Raw genomic sequence first — 26,342 nt, forward strand, 5'->3', positions numbered from 1 at the left:
GTAGCTCATAAAGCTAGCATTAGCGTTCTGTTAGCAATAAGCCAAAGAACCTACAGGCTTATATCCTGTAAGGCATTAGCTTATGTGATCAGCATAAAGTTTTGAGGCCTATGAGCCTTGGCATAAGTAAGTAGCCCAACAGCGACCCAGTTTGTACAAAATGATACCAGGTAACCAGAAGAACACTGAACTAATACGAGGCTTGGATATTTTAGCAGATGCTTAATCACGAACTTGCCTTAGCAATGCATTGACATATAGGATAATACTATGGGATAAGGACACCCTAACATTTTTAAAGGTTCCTTCCCCACTCTGACCTCTAGGGTACAGATGTGGGGACCTGCATGAAAACCTCCTAAGCTTACTTTTACCAGCTTAGGTTAAAACTTCCCCAAGGTACAAACTATTTTACCCTTTGCCCTTGGACTTCCACTGCCACCACCAGATGTTTATCTGGGTTTATTTATTAGGAAAGTGTTGTTTGGAAATGTCTTTCCCCCCAAAATCCTCCCAACCCTTGCACCCCACTTCCTGGGGAAGGTTTGGTAAAAATCCTCACCAATTTGCATAGGTGACCACAGACCCAAACCCTTGGATCTTAAGAACAATGAAAAAGCATTCAGTTTCTGAAAAGAAGGATTTTAATAGAAGTAAAAAGTAAAAAAGAATCACCTCTGTAAAATTAGAAGGTAAATACCTTACAGGGTAATTAGATTCAAAACATAGAGAATCCCTCTAGGCAAAACCTTAAGTTACAAAGAAAACACACAGACAGAAATATCCATTCTATTCAGCACAGCTTAATTTCTCAGCCATTTAAAGAAATCATTATCTAACACATATCTAGCTAGATTACTTTCTAAGTTCTAAGACTCCATTCCTGTTCTGTCCCCAGCAAAAGCATCACACAGACAGACACAGACCCTTTGTTTTTCTCCCTCCTCCCAGATTTTGAAAGTATCTTGTCTCCTCATTGGTCATTTTGGTCAGGTGCCAGCGAGGTTATCCTAGTTCCTTAACCCTTTACAGGTGAGAGGATTTTTCCTCTGGCCAGGAGAGATTTTAAAGGGGTTTACCCTTCCCTTTATATTTATGACAAAGTTAAATATAGACAAAGAAAGATGGGCATTTGTATGAATATTCATGGCAACTATCAGGCCCTATAATAGGCCAGACCCCCATGAAAGGGGGAATTTGGACCACTGGATTCATTTGGCACGCCAGAGACAGGATAGGACCCTCATGGATGACCGCTTGCCTTTTACCACCAGATCCCCAAGAAAGGGTCTGAGTATATGTAAGGAATGGTACAAGATACTAGCTTAAAAAACATAGCAGTAATATAAAGTTATGTAGGTTGGAGCATTTGTGTCATTACTAATGGTGCTAATAAAACTGGTAAAAGCTTTGCTTTGTCCTCAGTGTGAGTTTGAGTGTATATTTCCTAAACACAGAACAGAAATATTTATTGAATACTTCTGCCTTTTCTGCATTATTATTGATAACTGTACCTTTTCCAGCTAGTAATGGACCAATACCATTGTCGTTAACTTTGCTGGCCAGAGAGTTCTCCTGTCCCTTTACTTCCCTTATCAATTTTCTACAATTTCTAACCTCTTATTTATATTCATTGCTATCAACTTCCCCTTTCTTCCATCAGTTACATTTTTTTTAAATGTACATAACGGTTTTCACTTCCCCTCTAAACCAGATTGTGGATTTAAAAAAAAAAAAAAACTCCCAGCACCGCCTTCCTTCCTCAATTGTGAATTTTTGGGCATCAAGTAAGGTGTTCTTAAATGATTGTCAATTATCATTCACAACTTTCTGATTAAATTCTTTCTCCCATCTGATTTGGCTCATAAGCGTTTTCAGCTTTGTAAAGGTGGCCCTATTAAAGAACAAAGGATATATTGCTGGTCTGTACTTTACTCTGCTTACACATTATAAATGTGATCAAGTCATGATCACTTGTACTTAAGATAACATTAATTTTTTGTTCTGTGATCAGTTTTTCTTTATCTGTTAGGACAAGGACTAGTAAATAATTCCCATGTTGGCTGCAATACTTTTGGAGTTAGGATGTGAAACATTTACTAGAATGGAAGCCACACACATGTTTTCAGATATTTACAAAAGCTGGAGATGTCTGGCTCCTTTTATTTTTTCTCAACCATCTGCTTTAGTTTCTCCTCTTTTAAATTCTTATGTCACAGCTGCAAAGTAAAGAACCAGACAGTAACTTAAGTTAAAATTAAATAAAAATTAAAGCCTCAAGTTTAAAAAAAACTCAATTCCAGTTCATTTTCCCTAAAATGCAAATACCCATAAATTAAAAATACAGCTTTGGAGTAGACAGTAAGAAGTTTTCATGACAGTATTAGCGTTCATGGCCAAAATCACCTTTCTGAGTTCACACAGTTACAAAATAGATGGAAGTTATTTTGGGAAACATATTTATGGCACATAAATTGGTGCTAAATTGATTTATTCAGACAACTACAGTGTGTGATTACTACTCTAATTAAAGTTCACATCAGGCTAAGATAATGAGTTGTTGTGTTTGTGAATGGGCAATTAGAGTCTTCCTGATAATTATAGGTTTTAAAATCATACTTTTAAGCCCCCTAGCTTGTTCATTCGTTATAGTCACAGGCTGAAATGCTGTGAAAGAGTCAATTCAGCCTGGCTCAGCTATTTGTATCTTTATTTCTTTTCATACATAGCCTATGTTTTTGCTTTGTGCACACCTATGCTCCCAACTGCGGGTCCGGTCTTAGCTCCTTTTAACATGTCTTTGTCAGAAAGTCAATGAATATCTAATCTTCAAACCCAGTGTAAAAGCCTCTTGTGGCCCACACCGTTGTCCTGAAAACTCCTAGCAGCATGTACCTGAAGAAAAAACTGGCATTAGCAGCCTTCATGTGTTAATTACACACGCAAAGCCTATTATGCACAGAAAGGGCACCTGCTGGCAGTGAAAATGACTAGAATCTGCCCTTCCTGTGCAGTGAGTAAATTGAAGGTTCATTTCTACAGGAGATAATAGTTTTTAGATTCCATTCCGTGTATCCCCGACATGGGCATGTACTTAACATTTAAATAATCTGCAGAGGAACAAACCTCCTTTAAATTTACATGTTTCAGGCTTCTAGCACTTCACTTAAAACACTAGTTATCCCCGCTGGTTCCTTACTTAGAAGCACTCCATAGGCTTTTGCTAAGAATGTGGAGAAAAGTCACAGAAAAGAATATAATAAAGCTATTAGCATAGACTCCAGTTTCTTGAGATTTATGGATCCTGATCGAAGCCACAGAAGTTAGCTTAAAGTAATAAAACTCAATTTTGATTAGATTATCTGTTTTTCTCAATAGCAGTATTTTTATTTAACCATCATTGTATTTTCTGTTCTTTAAGTTGTCAAATACACCCACTGATTTTTTTGGCTGCAACACATTTACTGGTGAAATGTCAAAAAAACTCATTAAAACAGAAAAAAATATTGAGCACAAAAGCATGTAAAGCCACTGATGGATGCATGCTTAATCTAAACAGTAGCACAGTTCTAACCACTACTTATTAGATATGTATTTCATTGTATTTTATTTCAGAAATTGTAGATAGGTATTTTGTGGCAGACTATGTGGTGCCGTTAGTCTGAGTGTTCCTTCAGCAAGTGTGTTTAACATGCACTTCTTCCTATGACTCTCATGCATGATATGCATACTTAGAGCATCTAGGCTATTATAACTGAATATATATTGTTTCAAGCACAACACTTAAGGCAGGTCAGAGAGAGTAGAGACCGATTTTTGAGTGAAAATATATTCCACACTGTTCTGTGGCTATGTAGCGTTTGGGATGACACTATTCATATGAATTTACATGAACAGGAACAGTTCTTAATTCATAACCCTCCCCAATCACACAGTGAATATGACTTTTGACTTTCAGCATTAAAACTGAAGGATTGGCAGCATCTCTACTGGAGGTCCCAATCAGGGTTAAGTAGGCACTTTTCAGCATATACATTTTTATTCACAACATCCCCAGTTCCTGTGCCCCTTCTTGTTAGTTTCACATCACTCCCTAGTGTGAAATTAACATGGAGCAGGACAAAGCTAAGTAAGAATGGGAAAGGGGAGTGATTAGGAGCAGCATGAACTTAACAGGCAAGCTTTAGGTGTGTTGACAGTTTAAAAGAAGCCAAATTGCAGAAGCTTTTCTTAAAACGTGGCATAGTATGTGACCATGGAGTCAAAGATTATATCATAATGCATAGGCACAAGGGGGCCAAATTAAAATTGCACAAATCTTGCATTTCCTAATTTTTGAGAGTTGATTTTGCAAGCTTAACAATGTTCTTTTAACAGCTTTTGTAATAATGTATATAGTGCTCACAATGTGCTAGATACTGTACTGACATAAAGGAAGACAGTTCCTGCCCTAAGAGCTTAACTTGTACACAAGCCTGGAACTCCTTATGCTATTCGGCTCTCTCTGTGCCCTCAATTACTTCAGCCATCCTTCTGCCTGCTTTTGGAAAGAGTATCACTGTCTCTGTGCACTTGCTGACTAAGACAGTTAACCAGGGGTCTCAAAGTCCCGGCCCGTGAGCCATCTGTGACTCGAAAACCTCCCCACTGAGGCCCACGGAGGAGAGACGCATGCAGACATGCTGCTGGCAATGTCTGCTGCAGGCGCCACCCACCGCAGCTCCCATTGGCTGGGGGAAAGGGACAGAGATAGCATCATTAGTTGCCGGGCAGAGTCAGCCCTGGAGGCAGCATCATTAGTTGCCGGGCAGAGTCAGCCCTGGAGGCAGCATCATTAGTTGCCAGGCAGAGTCAGCCCTGGAGGCAGCGTCACTTTTCTCCCCACAACGAATATAAACCAGTCAAAATACCAAACACAACTATCTGATGCACACCTTGCTGCAATCCTGAAGGTTTCAACTGTTCAGTCACTGAGGGCAAACATCGACAAACTGACAGAACTGAAGCACTGCCAGGTGTCTGGCAAACACTAAAAACTCTCTGGCAGGCGAAGAATTATATGAAGTTGTATGACAGTTTTATTATTTCTAAGAAATTCAAAATAAAAAATACAATATAAACGTTTTCTTTTCTGAATACCATCTTCAGTGACCTTATTGGCCCGGCGGGAGGATTTGAGGACTGGCACTGGCCCTAAGGTAAATTGAGTTTGAGACCCCTGTTTTTAACGGTACTCCTCCCTCACACTCCTCAAGATCAGGTTCAGATTCCCACCAAGTCATCCAAGACCAGGTAACCTCAACACAATAGTCGCAATAGCCCATCTCATTTTTCAAGTTAAAACAAAGTTTATTGGTGTGAGATACAAAATAAAAGGGGAATTGCAAACAAAATAAGAGGTCATAAATAGACTATAAATACTGTGAGACCAACTTCCATGAGAAGTGTAGCTATCTGGGCTCTGTGCTTTTTGACCGGCATTAGTTAACAATGAAGAAAACCTTACATATTATACATGTCTTTGTATTCCTCGGCTGTTGCAAATGTTCTTGTAAACCTTGTCTGCACTAAGAATTGTACCAGTTCCTGACAGTAGATGTTGTCTGCAACAGGGGTAGCTGAACCAGAACTTAAAAAACAACATACATTCAACTGTGACGGTTGACAGGACCAAATTATGTTCAGCACATTTCCAAAACCATTGCTGGGGCATGCTCTTTGCGATAGGAGAATAAATAGCTTCCTTCACAAATCCTGAAGCTGCCACTAAGGGTCTGTCTATATGGCAAAAATAATCCTGCAGCAGCAAATCACAGAGCCCAGGTCTACAGACTGGAGCTCATGCTATGGTGCTAAAAAATAGCCATTAGATGCCCCAGCTCAGCCTGGAGCTTGGACTCTGAAACTTATTCTCTTCCCCAGGCTTCAGAGCCCAAGCTGGAATGTCTACATGGCTATTTTTAGTGTCATAGCATGAGTCCAAGTTTATAGTCCCAGACTCTGATACTCGCCACTGAGAATTCTGGGGGTTTTTTTGGCCATGTCGGTGTACCCTAAGGTCAACTGGCATATAGAATGACTTTCTAATGAAGAACAGATTTGATAGTTATACTCCACCTCAGACATGCACATGCTAGACCATTTAAAAAACATTATTTTCTGCCACATCTTCTTCACTGAGGGCAATGATCGTTTGTGTAGAAACCTACATATTTGTTTTGTCAAATGATAAGAAAAGGGCCTGGGGATTGAAGATTTAATGGAGTCTTTCCTATAAGAATGTACTAAGGGCCCTTCTAAAAATCTAGAACAGTGCTTGAAATGTTTCTTTGTATGGATATATAGCAGGCAGCTGCTTGGCAAGCATCCTGTGTGCATTGTCACTGTAAATGAATGTATTCTTAATTTGACCCAAGTAAAAGTTTTGGTTGACAGATTAAATAATGAAGAAAAATGCAAATGATTCCAGGCTGAAACTTTCTAGCTTGATGGGAAATTGGTGTGAGTAGCAAAGAGCATCTTGGGAGTTACAGGAAAGCTTACTGAGTTCACATGTGGGAGCACCCAGTGTCAAAGAATTCCCGCTCTCTTTCCCTTCCGTAGGAAGCTATAACTCCATGCTAATGGAGCAGGAGAGACAGAAAATGTTTACACCCTCTCCCAAATAACATGTCAATTTCTAAATTCACACTGCACAATAGAAGGTTGTAACAGGAAAGCACCAAAGAAAAAATAAACTGACAAATCAGGAAAGCAATGGGAAAATAGGAGTTATCTGTTTCTACCTGTATCATTTATTTTTGGAGTCTTCTTGATTTAAAATGTAACAGTCAAACAAAATCTATGCTGTAATAGTGAATCTTGCAGATCTAAAATTAGTATATAGTAACATTCTGTAATAATATATCATGTTAGCGTAACTAATAAGACTGGTGCTATTATATTATGCTATGAAAACAATGTATTTGACTTACTGAATCAACTACTTATTTAACATACACATATAAATTTTTAGATTAACAGTTACACCATAAAAACACTTAAACCTTAAAATGCAGAGATTCATAAAACTGTTGCATATCTAAGTGATCTACAGTCTTACCAGCAGTAGTCCAATAGATGCGGGGGCAGAACAGGAATGTAAACATGTTGCCAGAACATTGGGTAGAGCATAGCTGCAGACCCATGAATGCAGGCAGTTAACTGAAAGATATAAATCAAAACAAGATCATAAATAAGATAAAACTTAAGCTTAAAAGAAATGGCTGGCCAAATAAACAAATAAATCATAAAATAAAATAAAATAATCTGTTAGAAGTAGCAACTGGTTTGGTCTCTGAAGATTTGACTACAGAACATACATTGCACTGGTAACAAATGCTAGTGACGGGTGGAGTAATTCTGGTTCATGATGACTGTTGTTTGACTTAATTTTGTTAATATCTGAGAGTATATTTCGCCCAACACACACAATCTGAAGACAGCATTTCACATCTTCCTCAAAGCAACAGAAGCAGAATCAAAATCGGGGGCAGAAGGGAAGAGGGAGGAAATTAAAAAATGGCAGAAAAAGCCGGATTCTGGCAATTTCCACCTAGTGAGTAGCTTAGAGATGTAATGAAACAACGGTATAAATATTAAGGAAGAAAAAAAAATCTGTTACCTCAATAGTACAGTAGGAACTTGGGACTAATGAATCGTAAACAGCATGGGTTTCTCTAAAACAATTCCCCCCCAAGCAAATTGATCATTTTGGCTAGAATTACTGAATAAATGGGTAAAAGAAAGAGTCTGTGTTCCTGGACTTCAGCATTTGATCTACTGACTCTCACAATTTTTCATTAAAAGTTAATTCAAATTGGCTTGGACACTGACACAAACTGAGAACTAAAGATAAATGGCAATGAAATTGTGGGGAGGTGCCTAATAAGGTGCTGGAGGAGTTGATTTGGGTCCCAACCTTATTTAAAATCTTAATTAATAACCAGAAAGAGAATGTGAAATTTACTGAAGGAATTAAAATGGGAGATGTTGTGAACCCCTAAACGGACAGATACTTAAAAACACAAGGAAGCAGAAAGGGTCAAAATACTGCATGAGCAGGCAATAATATTAATATTTAATTAATAATTATTAGTATTTGTATTACTATAGCACCTAGGAACCCTAGTCATGGACAATCATCCCACTGTGTTAGACACAGTGCACACACAAAATAAAAAGTCCCTGGCTCCAAAGAGCTTACAATCAAAGAATCAGAGAAGAGACAACAGAGGCGTATAGACAGACAGTGGTGTCCAAGGAAACAATGAGACGGTATTGGTCAGCATGGCAGGCAGTGAATGAATGGATTTACCCTGGGAAACAAAGATAATGTCACGTACCTTGTGAGTACATACCTAGAATAATGCTCAGCTTGGAGTATAAGAAACAATTTAAATGAAATTAAAAGAAATTCAGGAAAATGTTTAAAGGAAGGGAGGAACAGACTTCTGAGGAAAGATAGAGTCAAATACATACAGTTTGACTAAATGACGACAAAGACAGACAACACTCTCTATGTATATCTAAAAGGTGTAAACTCCAAGGACATGCAGCAGTTTAGGGTGACCTACAGACATAATAGGATGAAATAAAACAAAGGAAATGTCAGAATGATCATTAGGAAGCATGACTTAGCTGTGGGACTTATTAGGTTGCAGTGTAGTCCCCAGAAGGCAGTGGAGTCATTTGCAACTGGACAAACCACTGAGATATATACTGTACCACAGGGAACCAGTGACTGGCAGAGGAAATGGTCTAGGTGAGCTAACAGGTCTTCGTCTCTAATGTCAATTCTTAAACTAAGACTTATCCTGCAACACAACAAGGCACAACAGGCTGCCCCATCAGGATTCCATGTTGGGGAAATAAGTCTCAATTGTGAATCTAGTTTCTGTGGTTCATGCCAGAGCCTTTAATGTATTTTCAATCCAGTTTTTGTTGGCTTGTTTTAACACATGGATAACTGTTAGTATGTGAACAACAAAACCTGTTTTTGGAGTTAACGTGTGTCTGATTGGGCGTCAAGAATGAAGACGGACTATATTTTAAACACATCTTATTTTTAGCCCATGAACTAAAACCTACTGAAGTCTAGGGATGAAACAGACCTGGATAAGCTGCGAGGATACAAGAAGAAATACTGAGATTCTCTGGAAGGGAGTCAAGGCTCTTTGCACCATGATACAGCTACACAGAACCAGTAGTTTTACATTTAATGGCAAAAATGTAACCATTAAAGTGAATAAAAATAGATTTTACAATTTACTCCTCAAAAACAGATGGTTTTTCCCCTCAATTTTTTAAAAATCACTCCCAGGCTGGTAACCTTGTATGCCACGTATAAGCCCACAGTTGACTTTTATGACTGAGCTATATACCACTATGTTAGAAAGCCAGAGCCTTAAGATATACACTATAGCTAGAGAAGAGATGTTAGAATATTTAGTATTATTATATTTTAAAAAAATAGATAAATAATCTACCATAGTTACAGAAGCCAGTACTGTACTGCAACCCTGTGAAAAGTATTTGCCAATCTCATGGAATATTAATTACTGCCTGATTATGCCATTAGATAGCCATCTGATGTGATTATTAGGGCCTCAGGCTCTCCATTTCATAATATATTTACATTGGGATTCAGAGACTTATTGCTGATCACAACATCAAGAAGGGTTTCCCTAAACCTCTCACTGCTAGAAGCTGGGACTGGACGATAGAGGTGGACCACACGACAAATTGCTCTGTTCAGTTCATTCCCTCTGAAGCATCTGGCACCAGCCACTGTCAGAAGATAGGAAACAGGCTAGATGGACCATTGGTCTGACCCAGTATGGTCATTCTTACGTTGTTAAGGGTTACAGCAATTAGGTGAAGGAGGGAAACACACCATTTTCTATAATATTTCTGATAACTAAGACAAGAAAATATCTAAAAAGCAAATTCTAATAGTATGCAAAACCTGGAAAAGGAGGTGGGAGGATTTTCTTGTCCCCTATAAATGACACAATGGGAGAGGGTTAATCTTAAAATATGACTGAACCATACAGAAAACAATTGATTCTTTGGGATGTAATCGGCATAAAAATCCAAGGGTCCAAAACTTATTTGGTGTATCACACAAGAGTAATAACGTAACAGTTTTAACAATGTTTATGAGGGTATCACTTAGCGGTGTCTGACCTCTGCTTCAATGTTTAGGCCTCTATATTCTTTTTACCCTTTTTGATGCTGCATTGCAGCCTTGTTTACATCTCAAGGCAGAGATGGTTCCTGGGATGAAATGACAAGCCAGTTTTTAACACTGCCTTTCATAGAATCATAGAATCATAGAATATCAGGGTTGGAAGGGACCCCAGAAGGTCATCTAGTCCAACCCCCTGCTCAAAGCAGGACCAATTCCCAGTTAAATCATCCCAGCCAGGGCTTTGTCAAGCCTGACCTTAAAAACCTCTAAGGAAGGAGATTCTACCACCTCCCTAGGTAACGCATTCCAGTGTTTCACCACCCTCTTAGTGAAAAAGTTTTTCCTAATATCCAATCTAAACCTCCCCCACTGCAACTTGAGACCATTACTCCTCGTTCTGTCATCTGCTACCATTGAGAACAGTCTAGAGCCATCCTCTTTGGAACCCCCTTTCAGGTAGTTGAAAGCAGCTATCAAATCCCCCCTCATTCTTCTCTTCTGCAGGCTAAACAATCCCAGCTCCCTCAGCCTCTCCTCATAACTCATGTGTTCCAGTCCCCTAATCATTTTTGTTGCCCTTCGCTGGACTCTCTCCAATTTATCCACATCCTTCTTGAAGTGTGGGGCCCAAAACTGGACACAGTACTCCAGATGAGGCCTCACCAATGTCGAATAGAGGGGAACGATCACGTCCCTCGATCTGCTCGCTATGCCCCTACTTATACATCCCAAAATGCCATTGGCCTTCTTGGCAACAAGGGCACACTGCTGACTCATATCCAGCTTCTCATCCACTGTCACCCCTAGGTCCTTTTCCGCAGAACTGCTGCCTAGCCATTCGGTCCCTAGTCTGTAGCTGTGCATTGGGTTCTTCCGTCCTAAGTGCAGGACCCTGCACTTATCCTTATTGAACCTCATCAGATTCCTTTTGGCCCAATCTTCCAATTGGTCTAGGTCCTTCTGTATCCTATCCCTCCCCTCCAGCGTATCTACCACTCCTCCCAGTTTAGTATCATCCGCAAATTTGCTGAGAGTGCAATCCACACCATCCTCCAGATCATTTATGAAGATATTGAATAAAACCGGCCCCAGGACCGACCCTTGGGGCACTCCACTTGATACCGGCTGCCAACTAGACATGGAGCCATTGATCACTACCCGTTGAGCCCGACAATCTAGCCAGCTTTCTACCCACCTTATAGTGCATTCATCCAGCCCATACTTCCTTAACTTGGTGACAAGAATACTATGGGAGACCGTGTCAAAAGCTTTGCTAAAGTCAAGAAACAATACATCCACTGCTTTCCCTTCATCCACAGAACCAGTAATCTCATCATAAAAGGTGATTAGATTAGTCAGGCATGACCTTCCCTTGGTGAATCCATGCTGGCTGTTCCTGATCACTTTCCTCTCATGCAAGTGCTTCAGGATTGATTCTTTGAGGACCTGCTCCATGATTTTTCCAGGAACTGAGGTGAGGCTGACTGGCCTGTAGTTCCCAGGATCTTCCTTCTTCCCTTTTTTAAAGATTGGCACTACATTAGCCTTTTTCCAGTCATCCGGGACTTCCCCGGTTCGCCACGAGTTTTCAAAGATAATGGCCAGTGGCTCTGCAATCACAGCCGCCAATTCCTTCAGCACTCTCGGATGCAACTCGTCCGGCCCCATGGACTTGTGCATGTCCAGCTTTTCTAAATAGTCCCTAACCGCCTCTATCTCCACAGAGGGCTGGCCATCTCTTCCGCATTTTGTGATGCCCAGCGCAGCAGTCTGAGAGCTGACCTTGTTAGTGAAAACAGAGGCAAAAAAAGCATTGAGTACATTAGCTTTTTCCACATCCTCTGTCACTAGGTTGCCTCCCTCATTCAGTAAGGGGCCCACACATTCCTTGGCTTTCTTCTTGTTGCCAACATACCTGAAGAAACCCTTCTTGTTACTCTTGACATCTCTGGCTAGCTGCAGCTCCAGGTGCGATTTGGCCCTCCTGATAACATTCCTACATGCCCGAGCAATATTTTTATACTCTTCCCTGGTCATATGTCCAACCTTCCACTTCTTGTAAGCTTCTTTTTTATGTTTAAGATCCGCTAGGATTTCACCATTAAGCCAAGTTGGTCGCCTGCCATATTTACTATTCTTTCGACTCATCGGGATGGTTTGTCCTTGTAACCTCAACAGGGATTCCTTGAAATACAGCCAGCTCTCCTGGACTCCTTTCCCCTTCAAGTTAGTCCCTTTATTAGGCTGCACCCCATGAAGACTGCTGCTTTTGCTTTTCTATGTAGGTTTATATAAGGTCACCTCTTATGTGGTATCTGTGAGTTTCTGAATGTCAGTAACTTGCCTTTATTAACAGAGGAACATGTGTATACAGGAAAAGAGAGGAGTCAAAAGCCCTAGCTACAAGAATTCTTTACGTTACTGTGCCATGAGCATCTCCAGTTTGGAGATTTTCCAAATGTAACCAGTTTGTTGTTATCTCAAAACCCTTCTTTCCTGTTAACTTATTTAAATAGATACGATGCTCTTTGTGGATGGTGCATAGTGTTATTAAGAAAGAAAAAGTGGAATCCATAGTAAACACTCACTGTATTGGTTAAGATCTAATTCTTAAAAATGTTCTTCAGTAACATGGGTTTGTCTGTCCCTGTACTCGTCTCCGTATGCCTGTTTCCTATCCTGCCCACATTTTGTCAATTTACCTGTTCTGTTCCTTATGCACCACTCAAAACAAGACATTTAGGGGAAAGCACTATTCTAATATTAAGAACTTTATGTAGTCCTGAAATGTACAATGCACTTGTAAAAACATACAATAAGACACTCTCTGCTCTCAAGAGCTCACAATCTAACACAGCATTTCACAGCCAAAAGGGGTTTTAAAATTATTGTTAGACTGTGATCTGTATCACCCTTGTATGGTGACCAGATCTTCAAGTATATGCATCTGCATTCATTTCTCTTGTGCTGCTCTGCACAGATTGGTAGGTTCACGATTATGGTAAAACACAGTTCTCCTTTGCAAACATAAGGAAAAAAAATTTAAATTAGTAAATGGAGGAAACTGAAGATTTGGAGGTTTGGTCCAGATGCTTGACAAAAGCTCTTGGATATGGAAACTGGAATAGAATAGAAAACAGGCTTTTAAGCAAGACTGACGTTCAGATACTATAAATACAGATGTAGCTAGTTTATAGATTTTTAGTACTTCCTGGGCTGTTTTAGATAATACAGAAAGAATAATGTTTCCAAGTCTATTTCCACTTCTGGACCCAAAACAGGAAGTGCAATTATCCCCTCACCCCTCATATCACACTTATTTGAAAAAAAATCAGGAGCAGTTAAATATTTAGGTTTGATTCAAGTTTTGACCAAAGGGTTTGGGTTACTTTTTCTGGACCCATTCACCCATCCCCAATTACAGGTTGCAAGCTAAGAGAAAGTTACTCACTTTGCAGTAACCAAAGTTCTTCGAGATGTGTCCCCCTGTGGGTGCTCCACTCCAGGTGATAGTGTGTCCCAGTGTCGTTGATCAGAGATCTTTGGTAGCAGTGCCTGGCCAGGACATGCGTGCTCAGCTGCTGTCTCGCAGTCTTGTTTGAATGTGCCTGGACACACACGTCCCACGTCCCCCTCAGTTCCTTCTCTACTGTGGAGAAGTCAGTATAGAACTCCAAAGTAGTGGGGAGGTGGGTGGGGAGTGGAGCACCCACCCGGACCCACATCTTGAAGAACTTCAGTTACTGCAAGGTGAGTAACTTTCTCTTCCTCTTTGAGCGCTGTCCCTGTCAGTGCTCCACTCCAGGTGAATGTGAAAAAGTACCCGCTAAGGCTGGTGGGACTTTGGAGTTGCAGCAGTGAGTACTGTAGACAGTACTGTGTGGCCCACTACGGAGTTTGCTGTGGTATCCTGTGTGATAGCAAAGTGTTTAGTAAATGTGTGTTCAGAGGACCACGTGGCCGCCTTACAGATATCAGGAATGGGTACATTATGGAGGAAAGCAATGGATGTTGACATGGCTCGAGTAGAATGAGTTCTGATGCCTTCGGGCAGTTGAGCATTTTGAATGCGATAACAGGATCTGATGCAGTCAGAGATCCACTTGGAAAGTCGTTGTTTAGAAACTGGTGCACCCTTTGATCGCTCGGTTATGGAGACAAATAGGCGGGAAGACTTACAAAATGGTTTAGTCCTGTCTAAATAGAAGGCCAGTGCTCATCTGACGTCGAGGGTGTGCAGCGTTGCCTTGTGTGGAGTCATGTGAGGTTTGGAATAGAATGTAGGTAAGTATATTTATTGGTTAAGGTGGAAGGTGCGTACCACCTTAGGGAGAAATTTAGGATGGTTTTGCAGGGTAACTTTGTCTTTGGAGAAGGTTGCGTAGGGAGGGTAGGCCATCAGGGCGCTTATTCCCCCTACCCACCTTGCTGATGTTATAGAAGAAGGCTACCTTCATGGACATATGAAGAAGAGATGAAGTAGCTAAGGGCTCGAATGGAGGTTTCATAAGACCGTGAAGAACAAGATTGAGATTCCATGCAGCTGCGGATGGGTAAATCTCGGGGTAGAGATTTTGTAGGCCCATGAGGAAGCATTTTATGGTGGGGTGGGCAAAGAGTGAATATTCGTACCCTGATGGAGCTGAGTGAGAGTCCATTCTGTTTTAGTTCCAGGAGGTAGTCTAGGATGTTAGGAAGGATCAAGATATGGGGTGATAAATGTTTGTTTGAACACCACAGGGAAAACCGCTTCCACTTCTGCAGGTAAGTTTTATGAGTGGAGTCTTTTCTACTATGCAGGAGGACATATCGGACTTGCTCAGAAAAGGCTAATTCGTGGGTCTGGAACCATGAAGGAACCATGGTGTCAGGTGGAGTTTCTGGAGCTATGGGGTGAAGAATTTGTCTGTTGTCCTGGGAAAGGAAATCTGGTCTGTTGGGGAGAGTCCGTGGAAGACGGGCGGATATGTGGAGCAGGTAATGACACCATGTCTGTCTCAGCCAAGCTGGGGCAATGAGTATGACCCGGGCCTTGTCGTCTCTGATCTTGTGAGGAATGCGTCTTTGAGAGATGCAGTCCCGAATCCCACTCTGGAGCAAAAGAGGTGGCATTTGCGATTCTGGGTTGTGGCAAAGAGGTCTATTGACGAGGTGCCCCATTGGGAGAAGAGCTGTTGTAGAATTATGGGGTGCAATTCCCACTCACGTCCTTTGAAGAAGTGTCTGCTGAGTGTGTCGGCGGTAGTGTTGTTACAGCTGGGTAAGTACGACGCAACAATTTGTATGTGGTGTTGTATGCACCAATTCCATAATCGGATGGCTTCCATGAATAGGGAGTGTGATCGTGCTCCCCCGTCTGTTGATGTAAAACATACACACTATATTGTCCGTTAGGGTCCGGATAGATTTGTTCTTTCTTAGGGGAAGAAAGTAGAGGCAGGCTTGTCTCACTGCTCTGAGCTCTAGGAGGTTTATGTGTAGACACGTCTCTGGCACAGACCAGTGGCCTTGTGCTGTGTGTCCCTCCAGATGCGCTCCCCAACCTATCAGGGAAGCATCCGTGGTGAGCATGACCGTGGGGGATTGCTCTTGAAAGGGAACGCCAATGCAAAGGCTCTCTGGTCTTGTCCACCATTGCAGGGAAGCTAGTATGTTTGCTGGAGGAGTCAGTAGTGTGCAGAGGCTGTGCCTGCTGGGTTTGTAGTTTGAGTTGAGCCAACCCTGAAGACATCTCATGTGCAGCCTGGCTTACTTGACCATGAAGGTGGTAGCTGCCATGTGTCCAAGGAGCTGCAGGCAAATTCTTGCCTGTATCCTGGGATGAACAGAGAGCATATGTATGAGGTGTAAGATAGTGAGGAATCTGGTGTGTGGTAGTGAGGCTCTGGTTCAAACTGAGTCCAGGTGAGCTCTAATTAATTCAATCTGCTGTGTAGGCGTCAGGGTGGATTTTTGGACATTTATTTGTAGGCCCAAGCTGTGGAAGAGTGAGATGGTGAAATAGGTAACTTGAAAGCATCTCGGCATATGAGTTGCCCTTGATGAGGAAATCGTTTAGGTCGGGGAAAAGTATGATCTCATGTCTGTGGAGGTGGGCCACGACTATGGCTAGGGTTTTTAGAGAATACTCTCAGTGCTCTGGAGAGTCCAAAAGGGAGTACCCTGTACTGGAAATGGTCGTGTCTGATTGTGAAGCATCAGAAGCGTCTTTAGGCCAGATGAATGGATATGTGAAAATAGGCATCTTGTAGGTCGAGGGCTGTGAACCAGTCCCCTTGTTCCAGTGCAGGTATTATTGTGCCTAGTGTGACCATCTTGAATTTTTGTACTCTTACGAATTTGTTCTGTCGGCGTAGGTCTAGTATAGGCCTCCATCCCCCTGTCTTTTTCTGGGTCAGAAAGTAATGGGAGTACAATCCATTCCTCGTTGTGTTGGCACGGGTTCCACTGCGCCTATCCATAGAAGGTGATCCACTTCTACACGAAGTAGGTGCTTGCGAGAGGGGTCCCTGAAGAGTGACGGAGAAGGGGAAAGGGTAGGAGGGTGGGATATAAAAGGGATGGAGTAGCCAGACTGAACTATTTCTAGGACCCAACGGTCCTGTGTAATCTTCTGCCAGACATGGTGAAAAGCCTGGAGGTGGTGGCCAAATGGGCAAGTAGGCAGTGGAGTTAAGGAATGGTCCTGCAGACCCTCAACCAACGCTTCAAATTTGTTGTTTATTTCCCACTGGGTGGGAAGTAGCTGTTTGCGCTTGGTTTTGTCTGCTCTTAGGAGGTCTAGGGCAATTCCTAGGCAGGTCTTAAGGTCTGTTCTGAGGCCGGTGATACTGTTGTGTACGTGGCCTCTGGTAAGGTTGATACTGTTGTCTCCTGGGAATTGATGGGTAGATGCCCAGGGTGCTTAGGGCTGCTCTAGAGTCTTTCATGGTGTGAAGGACCTCATCTGTTTTGTTTTGGGGGTTTTTTTTGGAAAAAAATCTGTCTTTATCGAAGGGGAGGTCTTCCACTTTGGTCTGCAGGTCTCTGGGGAGACCTGATGCAGAGAGCCAGGAAGCTCTTTGCATAACCACAGCAGTTGCGGTAGTACGGGCAGCTGTATCTGCCATGTCTAGAGATGCTTGTAGGGCCATTCTGGAAACAAATTGGCCTTCGACAAGCACTGATTTAAAGTCTGCTCTCCTGTCCTCTGGAATACGTGAGGTAAAGTCAAAGAGTTTATTGTAGTTATCAAAGTCATAGCTTGCAAGTAGGGCAGAGTAGTTTGCAATTCTGAATTGCAGAGTGGAGGAGGTATAAAACCTTGTGGCCCAGGCATCAAGATGTTTGAGGTCCTTGTCTTGAGGGGTGAGCCGGTAGTGTGGCTGTTTTGTCCTGTGGGTCGCAGCATCCACTACAAGAGAATCTGGTTGTGGGTGAGAGAATAAAAAGTCTACGTCCTTAGCAGGAATATAATATTTGCGTTCAGCCTTTTTGCAAGTTGGTAAGATAGAGGCTGGAGTCTGCCAGAGAGTGCTAGCTGGTTCTAGGAGTGAGTAATTTATGGGAAGCGCGATCTTTGAGGGCGCAGAGAGTTGAAGGATTTTGAGGAGTTTGTGTTGTGTCTCCTGGACGTCTTCTAAAGGGATCTCTTGGCTGAGTGCCACTCTCTTGAAAAGTTCCTGGAACTGTTTCAGGTCATCCACATTCTGTGGAGGCGGAGGCATGAGGGCTCCATCTGGAGCTGATGGAGAGTTGGGGTTTGGCGAATCAGGGTATGGTCCCTGGCCCACATCTTCAGAGTGGGGTTCGGGCGCTCTAGAAGTAGATGGAGCTGAAGGCACAGAAGGAGCTTGTGGTCTGGTGGAAGAAGCATGAGGTCGAGTGGCAGTAGGAGCTGGCCAAGGGTACCAATGAGGCCAAGGCATGGGATAAGAGAAGTTAGGTGCCACCCATGGAGGGAGCGGGGGGGGAGTAGGGAAACTGAGGCTGGTGGTGGTTTGCCGTGATCTGAGGTGTAAAAGGTTCTGGTGCAGGAGGAGAGGCAGGTGGGGAGAACTCCTGCTGTTGTTGCATATCAGGCTTGCTGTCAGTAAAGTTGGTCAGGTCAGGAGGGGAGAGCGGCTGGTCAAAGATTGAGCACTGTGTGTCCAGGAGCGGAGAGTTAGGCTCAGGTGCCAATGAAAGGTCGTCTTGACTCAGGAACTGTTTTTCCTGTTCCCTAGGGTCTGGCTCCGCTGAGCACGATCTGTGCTCTGAGGCATACACAGATTTTTGTTTAGCTTTCCCCAGTGCCGCGGGTCTCTTGTGTGTGCCCTGTGAGAGGTCCGTTGCTGCTGCATGAGCGGCGGGCAGGCTCAGTGCCGATGTTCTTGTCTGCACTGGAGTAGAGCGCGCTGTCAGCACAGGGGCTATTTTTGATGCCGAAGAGATCTTCCCTGCACGGGAAGTTGGGTCCCTGGCTCTGCGCTCCGCGAAAGCTGCTGAAGTGCTGGGACGGTCGGAGGCTCCTGCCTTCAAGTGCTAACAGCACTGAGGGTAAGGATCTTGCAGGAGACTCTTTACCCTTGTGAAAGTCTCCGCTTGGAGACGGTTGGGCTTCTTGCCTCTCTGCCTGAGAGGGTGAAGCTGTGCTCCTAATAGGTTCAGACCTGGCCGGGGAGTGTGAGGGAGAGGGTTTGCCATTGCCCTTCTCTGGAGATGGCTGTAGGGATTTCTGCAAAAAATCATTTTCAGCAGCAGGTCCCTGTCATGACGAGCCCTGGTTTTGAGGCTTGTGCAATGGAGGCACTTAGCAGGGACATGTGTCTCGACTAGGCACTTCATGCAGCGTGAATGTCCATCGGACTTTGGCATAGAGTCCTGACAGGAGAGACACTTTTTAAATCCTGAAGCCCCTGGCATTCTTGAACTTGGGAGTGCCGGGGGAGAGTATCTCCGCGGGAGACGAGCTTGAGGAAAAAAAGTTGGGTTTTTTTGTTTTGTTTTTTAAACTAAGTAACTATTCCAAAGGAAGGGAAACAACTGGGATGTTACTAACTAACTATTTCTATATTTTTGTGATTGTTTCCTTCAGAGTCCAGGGAAGAGTGTTAGCACTGCCCTGAGTCCCGTCTTCAGCCAAGGACGGTTGAGAAGGAACTGATGGAGATGTGGGACACGCGCACTCAGGCAGACTCTAACGAGACTATGAGACAGCAGCCGAGCGTGTGCGTCCCGACCAGGCACTGCTACCGAAGATCTCCGATCAACAGCGCCAGGACGCACCATCACCTGGAGTGGACCACCCACAGGGACAGCACTCGACAAAGAAGAGTGGTTTACCAATGACTCTATCAAGGTTTATTTTATGTCCCTGAATGCTGAGATAAATCTGTTAAAAAAAATTCACATTTAGGGGAATATTCTTAGTAGTGTAATTCCCACCAACACTAATGGAGAGCAAGCAGCTACTGCATCATGCAATGAGCTGAGAATATGTTTCTTAAACTAACACTTTGTCTGCATTTCTAAGTATCCATAATTTTCCTGATAGAGGAACATTAATCAATTTGAAAAACAAAAGCTCATTGTTGATTTATTTTTAATTCTCTTTGAATCACTTGTTGGGGCATGTGAGGTTGGGTTTGTAAAAGCAGAGCTGTATCATTAGCATTTAGTGTAAATTAGCTGATGTCAAAACCCTGTTTCAAGTAACAAAAATGACACAGATCTTATCTTCAGACTAATGTATAATATTAATATTTCACTGTAACCTTTAATGCATTACGAAGTGGAATGTGAGGACAATGAAGTCACTTGTCACTTACAAAATTGAGCTTTTGAAATGTCACATCATATCATCAGCTACTGATCCATGAGTTACACAGTCACATTTCTACATAGCCTGGAAGAATCCACATATATTTATACTTTTGACTGAAAAAAAATACACAATTTAGACTGAAGGCAACATTGTATTGGCAAACAACACTAAAAATTGTTGAATTAGTTTAGAAAGGATATTTTAGTTATCTGAGTACAAAGCATAAAAAGTAAAGAAAAGGTTTGGGGAAAAGTAATCTTTAAGAGTAATTTTTCTCCATTCTTTTAGGTAAATGTTTTATATTCTACCATTTATTTTTTGTATTGATTCCAAAGCTAACATTTTTACAAACTATTATTGAAGTGCATGCTAGAGAGACTTTACTTCTGTTAGATACTGCATGTAAACAAAGTATACATAATTTGTTTAATATTGTTTTAAAAGCTAGTAATGAAAAATGTGCACATTTGAATTTGCATCAACTTTAAAGCACTTGGTATATAACAGAGGTATTGTAAATCTTAAATTTCAGTGCAAGAAAATGATTCTATCAAAAATCATACTCAGGGTATGTGTACACTGCATGCTTCTTTCGGCAATGTGCGGTGCACATACCTGTGTAGCCCTGCAAGCATAGATATAAGTAGCCGTGTAATTGCTGAGGCATGGCTTAGGCAACTAAAGACACTTGAAGGGTAAGGCATGAGCTTGAGTATCCTACATGGTTCTCTATTTGCCCAAGATGTGCCTCCCTGTCTACACTGCTATTTTAAGCAACGTGGTTTCCTGCTGCTTCTCACCTGCCGGAGCCTTTCCCAGCTGCCTTCCTCTGCCAGAGCCTTTCACTAACGTGTAGCTACATACCACAGTGTGGACATGGTGTGCTGTTCACTGCAACATGTAGCTACACTTAACATCACATGCCACTGCCAGTGATGTAGTATAGTGCAGACACAGACTTAGTGCGAAAATTAGGAAGCCAGTATGTGTAAAATTTGCCTAAAGTAATTAGACATGATGAATATTCATTAGAAAGCAATTATCAATCCTATGTAATGAGATTTTGCCCTCAAGCTTTTGAATATCCTAGGATCGTAAACAAAACTACAACAGCTAGTTAAATTACAGCACCACACAAATCAGCACCTTATTCTACATGTTGTAAAACAAGACACTAACCATGCAGTGACACATAAACCAAGTAAAAACTTTTAAAGACTACTTAAAATGATCTAAATATTAGTATAACTAACTAACAGCTAAAAACAATTACTAGAAAACAGGAGAAACTCGTAAAAAAAAGCGCCAATAAAGATTCTGAGCATGGAGGAAACATCCCTATGTAGGCAGCTAGCCAGGGAAAGGAAGGAATGGAGGCATTTGTGGGCTGCACAGCTTACCCTTACATCGGCTTTGACCTCTCAGAACCACAATGGGGTATTTGTGAGGTCCCAATGGGCTCTGTTATCATAGAAGGTTCTCAAAGCTCAAGAGCACCATTGCATGGGCATGAGTATGCAAGCACTCTACCAACAGGAATATGGAGAAGCTACCTTGAAAAAATGTGTAATGTACTATAACTTCATGCCAGGCATTAAAGCCCCACCACATAATTTCATTAAATTTTCTCTTTGATTCAGATTAAAAAAAAAAAGCCAGACCCAATTCAAAAATAATACTGCATTAGTGTGGTATTAATTATAAAAGCCGAAACAATAATGGGAAGAGAATGCTGCATCACATCTCATGGTAGATAGTGTTAATTTAAAACATCATAGCCACTGACATCAATTGAGTGAAACATACTGAGGAAGCATTGTCACCAGGACAAAACTGACTAACCTATGTCACCAACTGACTTCCGATAATATATTCACACCTATACAAGAGAATATGGAAATACTGAGGAGAGAGATTACACCACCATGCAGAGCTTATACCACTATGTTAATTTTACACAATTTATATACTCTAGCATTTAGGCACCATTCATCATCATCCTCATCATCATGTTCCTATTATGCCTCTGGCATTTAGGGCAGTGACTAAGCTCCTCGACCCCTATCTGTTTCTGGCAAGTCTTTCAAATGGTTCCCCAGCTGTGCTGCAGGCTTTTCAGCTCAGCTTCCACAGCTCTTTGCTATGTTGTTTTTGCACAGCCTCGTTTTCACTTGCCTTCAGGTGTCCATCTTGTTGCTATTTTGGTGATGGAATCAGTTTTCATCTGAAGTACATGGCCAATCCACCTCCAACGCCTATTGGCAATGACGGTGCTCATATCTTCTTGGTTGTGTGAATAGGTCTTGGTTTGAGATTGTTCTGGGCCAAAAGATATGGAGGATTTTTCCGAGGTAGGTTGTATGAAATGAAGAAAGGTTGGACAGGTCATACTTTCTTATTCCCCAGAATTCTGCACTAAAAAGTAGTGTTGAAAGTACTGATAAATCTTGAGTTTGGTTTTGGTATTGTATTTTGATGATTTCCAGACTGTATTTAAGCTGAAGGTGTTCCTGGCTTAATTGATTCAGTTCCGGATGTCCTGGCACGTTCCACCATCCTGGCTGATGGGGCTGTCCAAGTACTTGAATTATTCTACACTGGTGAGAACATGATCCTCTATCCGTAGTGGTGATGACGAGGCAATATTAAAGGTCATGATAATGCCTCTTGGCATGTCTTCTGTGTACGCTGCATTACCCAGTCGATGGCAATTTGAAGAGGATAGCAGATATGACACACCCCTGATGTACTCCTATTTTGACTTCAAAACTGAGCTCACTGTGATCAACACTGCCTGTAAAATTGGAATAGAAGCTTTTGATGATGTTCATTATATGGAGAAGGATTCCATATGCCCACAGAATGCGCCATAGGCTGGTCCTGTGAAAGCTATCAAAAGCCTTCTCAAAGTCAATTAAGTTTATGTAGAGTTGTCGTTGCCATTCTAAGCATTGTGCTATTATGTTTCATAAAGTGAAAATCTGGTCTGTGCATCCACGCCCTTAAAAAAAAAAAAAACAGCTTGCTCTTTTCTGAGATCTCTGTCAACTGCCTCTGATAGATGGTGGACTGTGATCTTACACAATACCTGGCTTGGCCCAGATAAAAGTGATATCACACCAGTTATTACAATCACTACAAGCTCTTTTCTTAGGCACTATTACATTAATTTAAAGGTATATCAAAAGTCCCACAATAAAGAGGAACAAAACTCTTAGACACACCATTCAGTAAAGCTGGAAAAGCCCAACAGCTCTGCAACAAGAGGAAAAACCCTATAGCTCTGCTTTCCAGCAGACACAGATATGATCATTCCACAACAGCAGCGTAAGAGAGGAAGGGATAAAAAACTGCACAGACACAACACACACTGACCACATTCTGCATTTTTACTCAGTGAGCTGTTTTAACAAAGGTGTCTAAATGAGGCATTAAGCTAGTGTGTTTGGTTTTTAACTAACAGAGAAAGTTTGTCTATTAATAAATACTTTGAAAATAGAAGGCAGGAAAAATTAAACATATTGCTGATGTAATAAATATTTGGAAGATAACAATGACCAATTTTCAGCAACACCAGCGACCCTACTGTTTTCAATCAGAAAGTGATGACTCATCCATGGCATGATAACTCAAGAGAATTGTATTTCTTGTTATGGAGTGCCACAGAGGAGCATGGTAGCTGGTTGTTTCCATTAAGAGTTTTGTATAAGGTAGGTGTATCAGTGAACCATAAAAACTACACATCAGCACAGTGGGGTTGGTTCTGTCAGAAGCATCTGCAAGGAGACAGGCTGGAAATATCAAAGTATTCCATGTAGACTTCTCAATTGGTTCCCGGCCAATGAGAGCTGCGGAACCAGTGTGCAGGGCAAGGCAGCGCACAGAGCTGCCTAGCTGCACCTCTGCTTAGGAACAGCAGGGACAGGTCGCTGCTTCTCTGGAGCCACCCAAAGTGAGCGCCCCCCAGATCCAACACCCCAAAACCCTTCCTCTGCCCCAACCGCTTTACCCAAGCCCCCTCCCGTGTCCCAACCCCCAGCCCCACACCCAAACTCCCTCCCTCTTAGTTAACCAGAATCACTTACAGGCACCCCCCATTCCTCCAACATGCTGGATAAAAAAGCTTTTACTGTAATAAAGCAAATGCACAGCACAATTTCTGACTTGCCTTTACCTTGAGATGATTATGGACAGAACTGGCAGGCTCTCAGCTCATAGAGAGGGACAGAATTTGCTATTTATGCCAGAACAGCGTTTCTTCTCTGCACAAATAGTTGCTTAAAGCTGGAAATATCCTGGTTGTGGATAAATTAACCTCAATGAAAAGTAACCAGGTGGCGGACTTTTAGGAATTAGACTCAATTTGTGAATTTCTCCAAGAACCACCAGGCTGCTTACTTTGGCCATATTTTCTATATTTATACTGCCTGCATTACAGTGAATAGGTATAGGTATAATAGGTATTAGGGCAGGACTGTAAGGGCAAGCTGTGCTGGAGCTTCGAATACTGGCTAGAAGATATACTCCACTTCCTCTCTCTTTCAGTTACAACTTGTAAACACAAAGAGGTCTTTGCTATATGCACACACTCAGTTTTATGCATTCTAGATTAATTTTGTCTTTGTATGAGGAATTAGATCACAAAATGAATAGTTAAAATTCAGCTTGTGAATACTCAGTAAAATTCACAGTTCAGCATTTGCCAGTTGAAAAAAAAAAAACCAAAAAACCCATGCAAAATTGCAATAAACTTTCCACAGGTTTAATGACAAACAATTCACACGTAATAATTAATAGGTTAGATCTCAGCACTCAATTACCACCAAATCTTATTTAACTTGCCAATATTAAGAGCTCTTCAATCATAATATGAATTTCAGGAGACATTGTAGCACAGGATATTTCATTCCACTTTTAAGGTTTTTGCTTATTCTTCTCTACTTTACTTGATATTACATTTAAATCACAAGTGTTAAACAAATTAATTGCCAACAGTTCCTTTTTTAAAAAACAAGACACTGACTATACTTTGAGACTTCTCAGAGTTTGGTAAGTTTCCAGTTACAAGGTCTTGGCTTCTGCTGAGCACAGTTTGAAATAAAATAATGCAGCTTGTTCCTACTGCTGGATCATGCAGAGCCAAGTGTGCAGGCAAGGAATCACTGGCTCTCACCCAAGACTTCAAACCTGTATTAAACTGTCACTCCAATCTCAATGCAGTTTATATATATAGTTGTAAGATACAAATGTATAGTAAGGCTAACTCTCACCCTGAAGAGCCAGATATGCTTTTATCTTGGACAGAGGCAAAGAAAGACAAATAGGAGAAAGATGATAAGGAAGGAAAACACAAGCCTACTTGTGAAAGAGCTTATTAAGGAAAGCAAAGTGACAGGTAAGTAATGCTTCTTTCCAGCCTACCTTACGAAGGGGTGGATCATGCCAACCAAGCACACAGGCTCTATAGTTGGGAGAACCTTACCTTACCTTGATGCTGCCCCATCCCGCTTCCAAATTTATAATACTACATTTAATTCCCTTTTTCCTGAACCAAACAAATCACTCAACCCCACCTCCTCCATGCCCACACAAACTGATTTACATCCTAGACCTGGGTCTGTAGCTTCGTTCACTCTGACTCTAAAGCAAAACCACAATGCTGGGTGTATATAAAAGCACACTGAAGAATACACTGCATAGGTCTGTCTATCTAACAGTTTTCTAAAATGTCCATCATCGTAGTATTTAAGTGCTACTGGTTCTTTAGGGTTTTGGTCACAAGAGTCTAAAGTTGTTAGAATGTCCCATAGATTATACTGAAACTCCTGATCTCATCTTCCTTTCTTAACTAGATAGATTATTATTTCTAGCTGGAGATGGAATACAAGTCGGGTTTATTCTCTCTCCCTCTCCCTCCCAATACGTACATGTTATTCTTTTATGGTTTTGGTATGTATTGTTTCAGCAGTATTTTCTGGCAGTCTATGATGCAGTTATAATCTTATACAATCAAAATCAGACCTTTAAAAGGCCAGATGATACCATACAAATGGAAATAAGTGCTCTAACTTTAGAAAGAGCCTTTCAAGTATTTAGTCTACAGCATTAGAAGGCAACGTTTAGTTAACCACCCTCTGTTTATCATTCATAACGGAAAACAATCAATACCCATTTACAGAGCAAACAGAATGAAAACTTAACATTTTCTTTTATACATAAAATCACGATCTTATTGACTGATAAAACTTCAAATGCATAATGCTAAACTTTGAACTAAGTCAGGCTAGGTTTTTGGTATTGATATGCAGCCATTTTTAGAAGAGACAG

General features: G+C 41.7%; 1 protein-coding gene across 6 annotated transcripts in view; it reads right to left on the reverse strand.

The window, feature by feature from the left end:
* Window positions 1-26,342, reverse strand: part of DENND1A (DENN domain containing 1A) — a 377,679-nt gene that overhangs the window by 159,304 nt on the left and 192,033 nt on the right. For all 6 annotated transcript variants that reach the window (XM_073313958.2, XM_073313955.2, XM_073313954.2 and 3 more), the window contains one exon: window positions 7,103-7,203. In XM_073313958.2, the coding sequence (XP_073170059.1) occupies window positions 7,103-7,203 (101 nt within the window). The remainder of the gene's footprint in view (window positions 1-7,102; window positions 7,204-26,342) is intronic.

The sequence above is a fragment of the Lepidochelys kempii genome, chromosome 16, assembly GCF_965140285.1.
Source record: "Lepidochelys kempii isolate rLepKem1 chromosome 16, rLepKem1.hap1, whole genome shotgun sequence".
Taxonomy (NCBI): Eukaryota; Metazoa; Chordata; order Testudines; family Cheloniidae; genus Lepidochelys; species Lepidochelys kempii.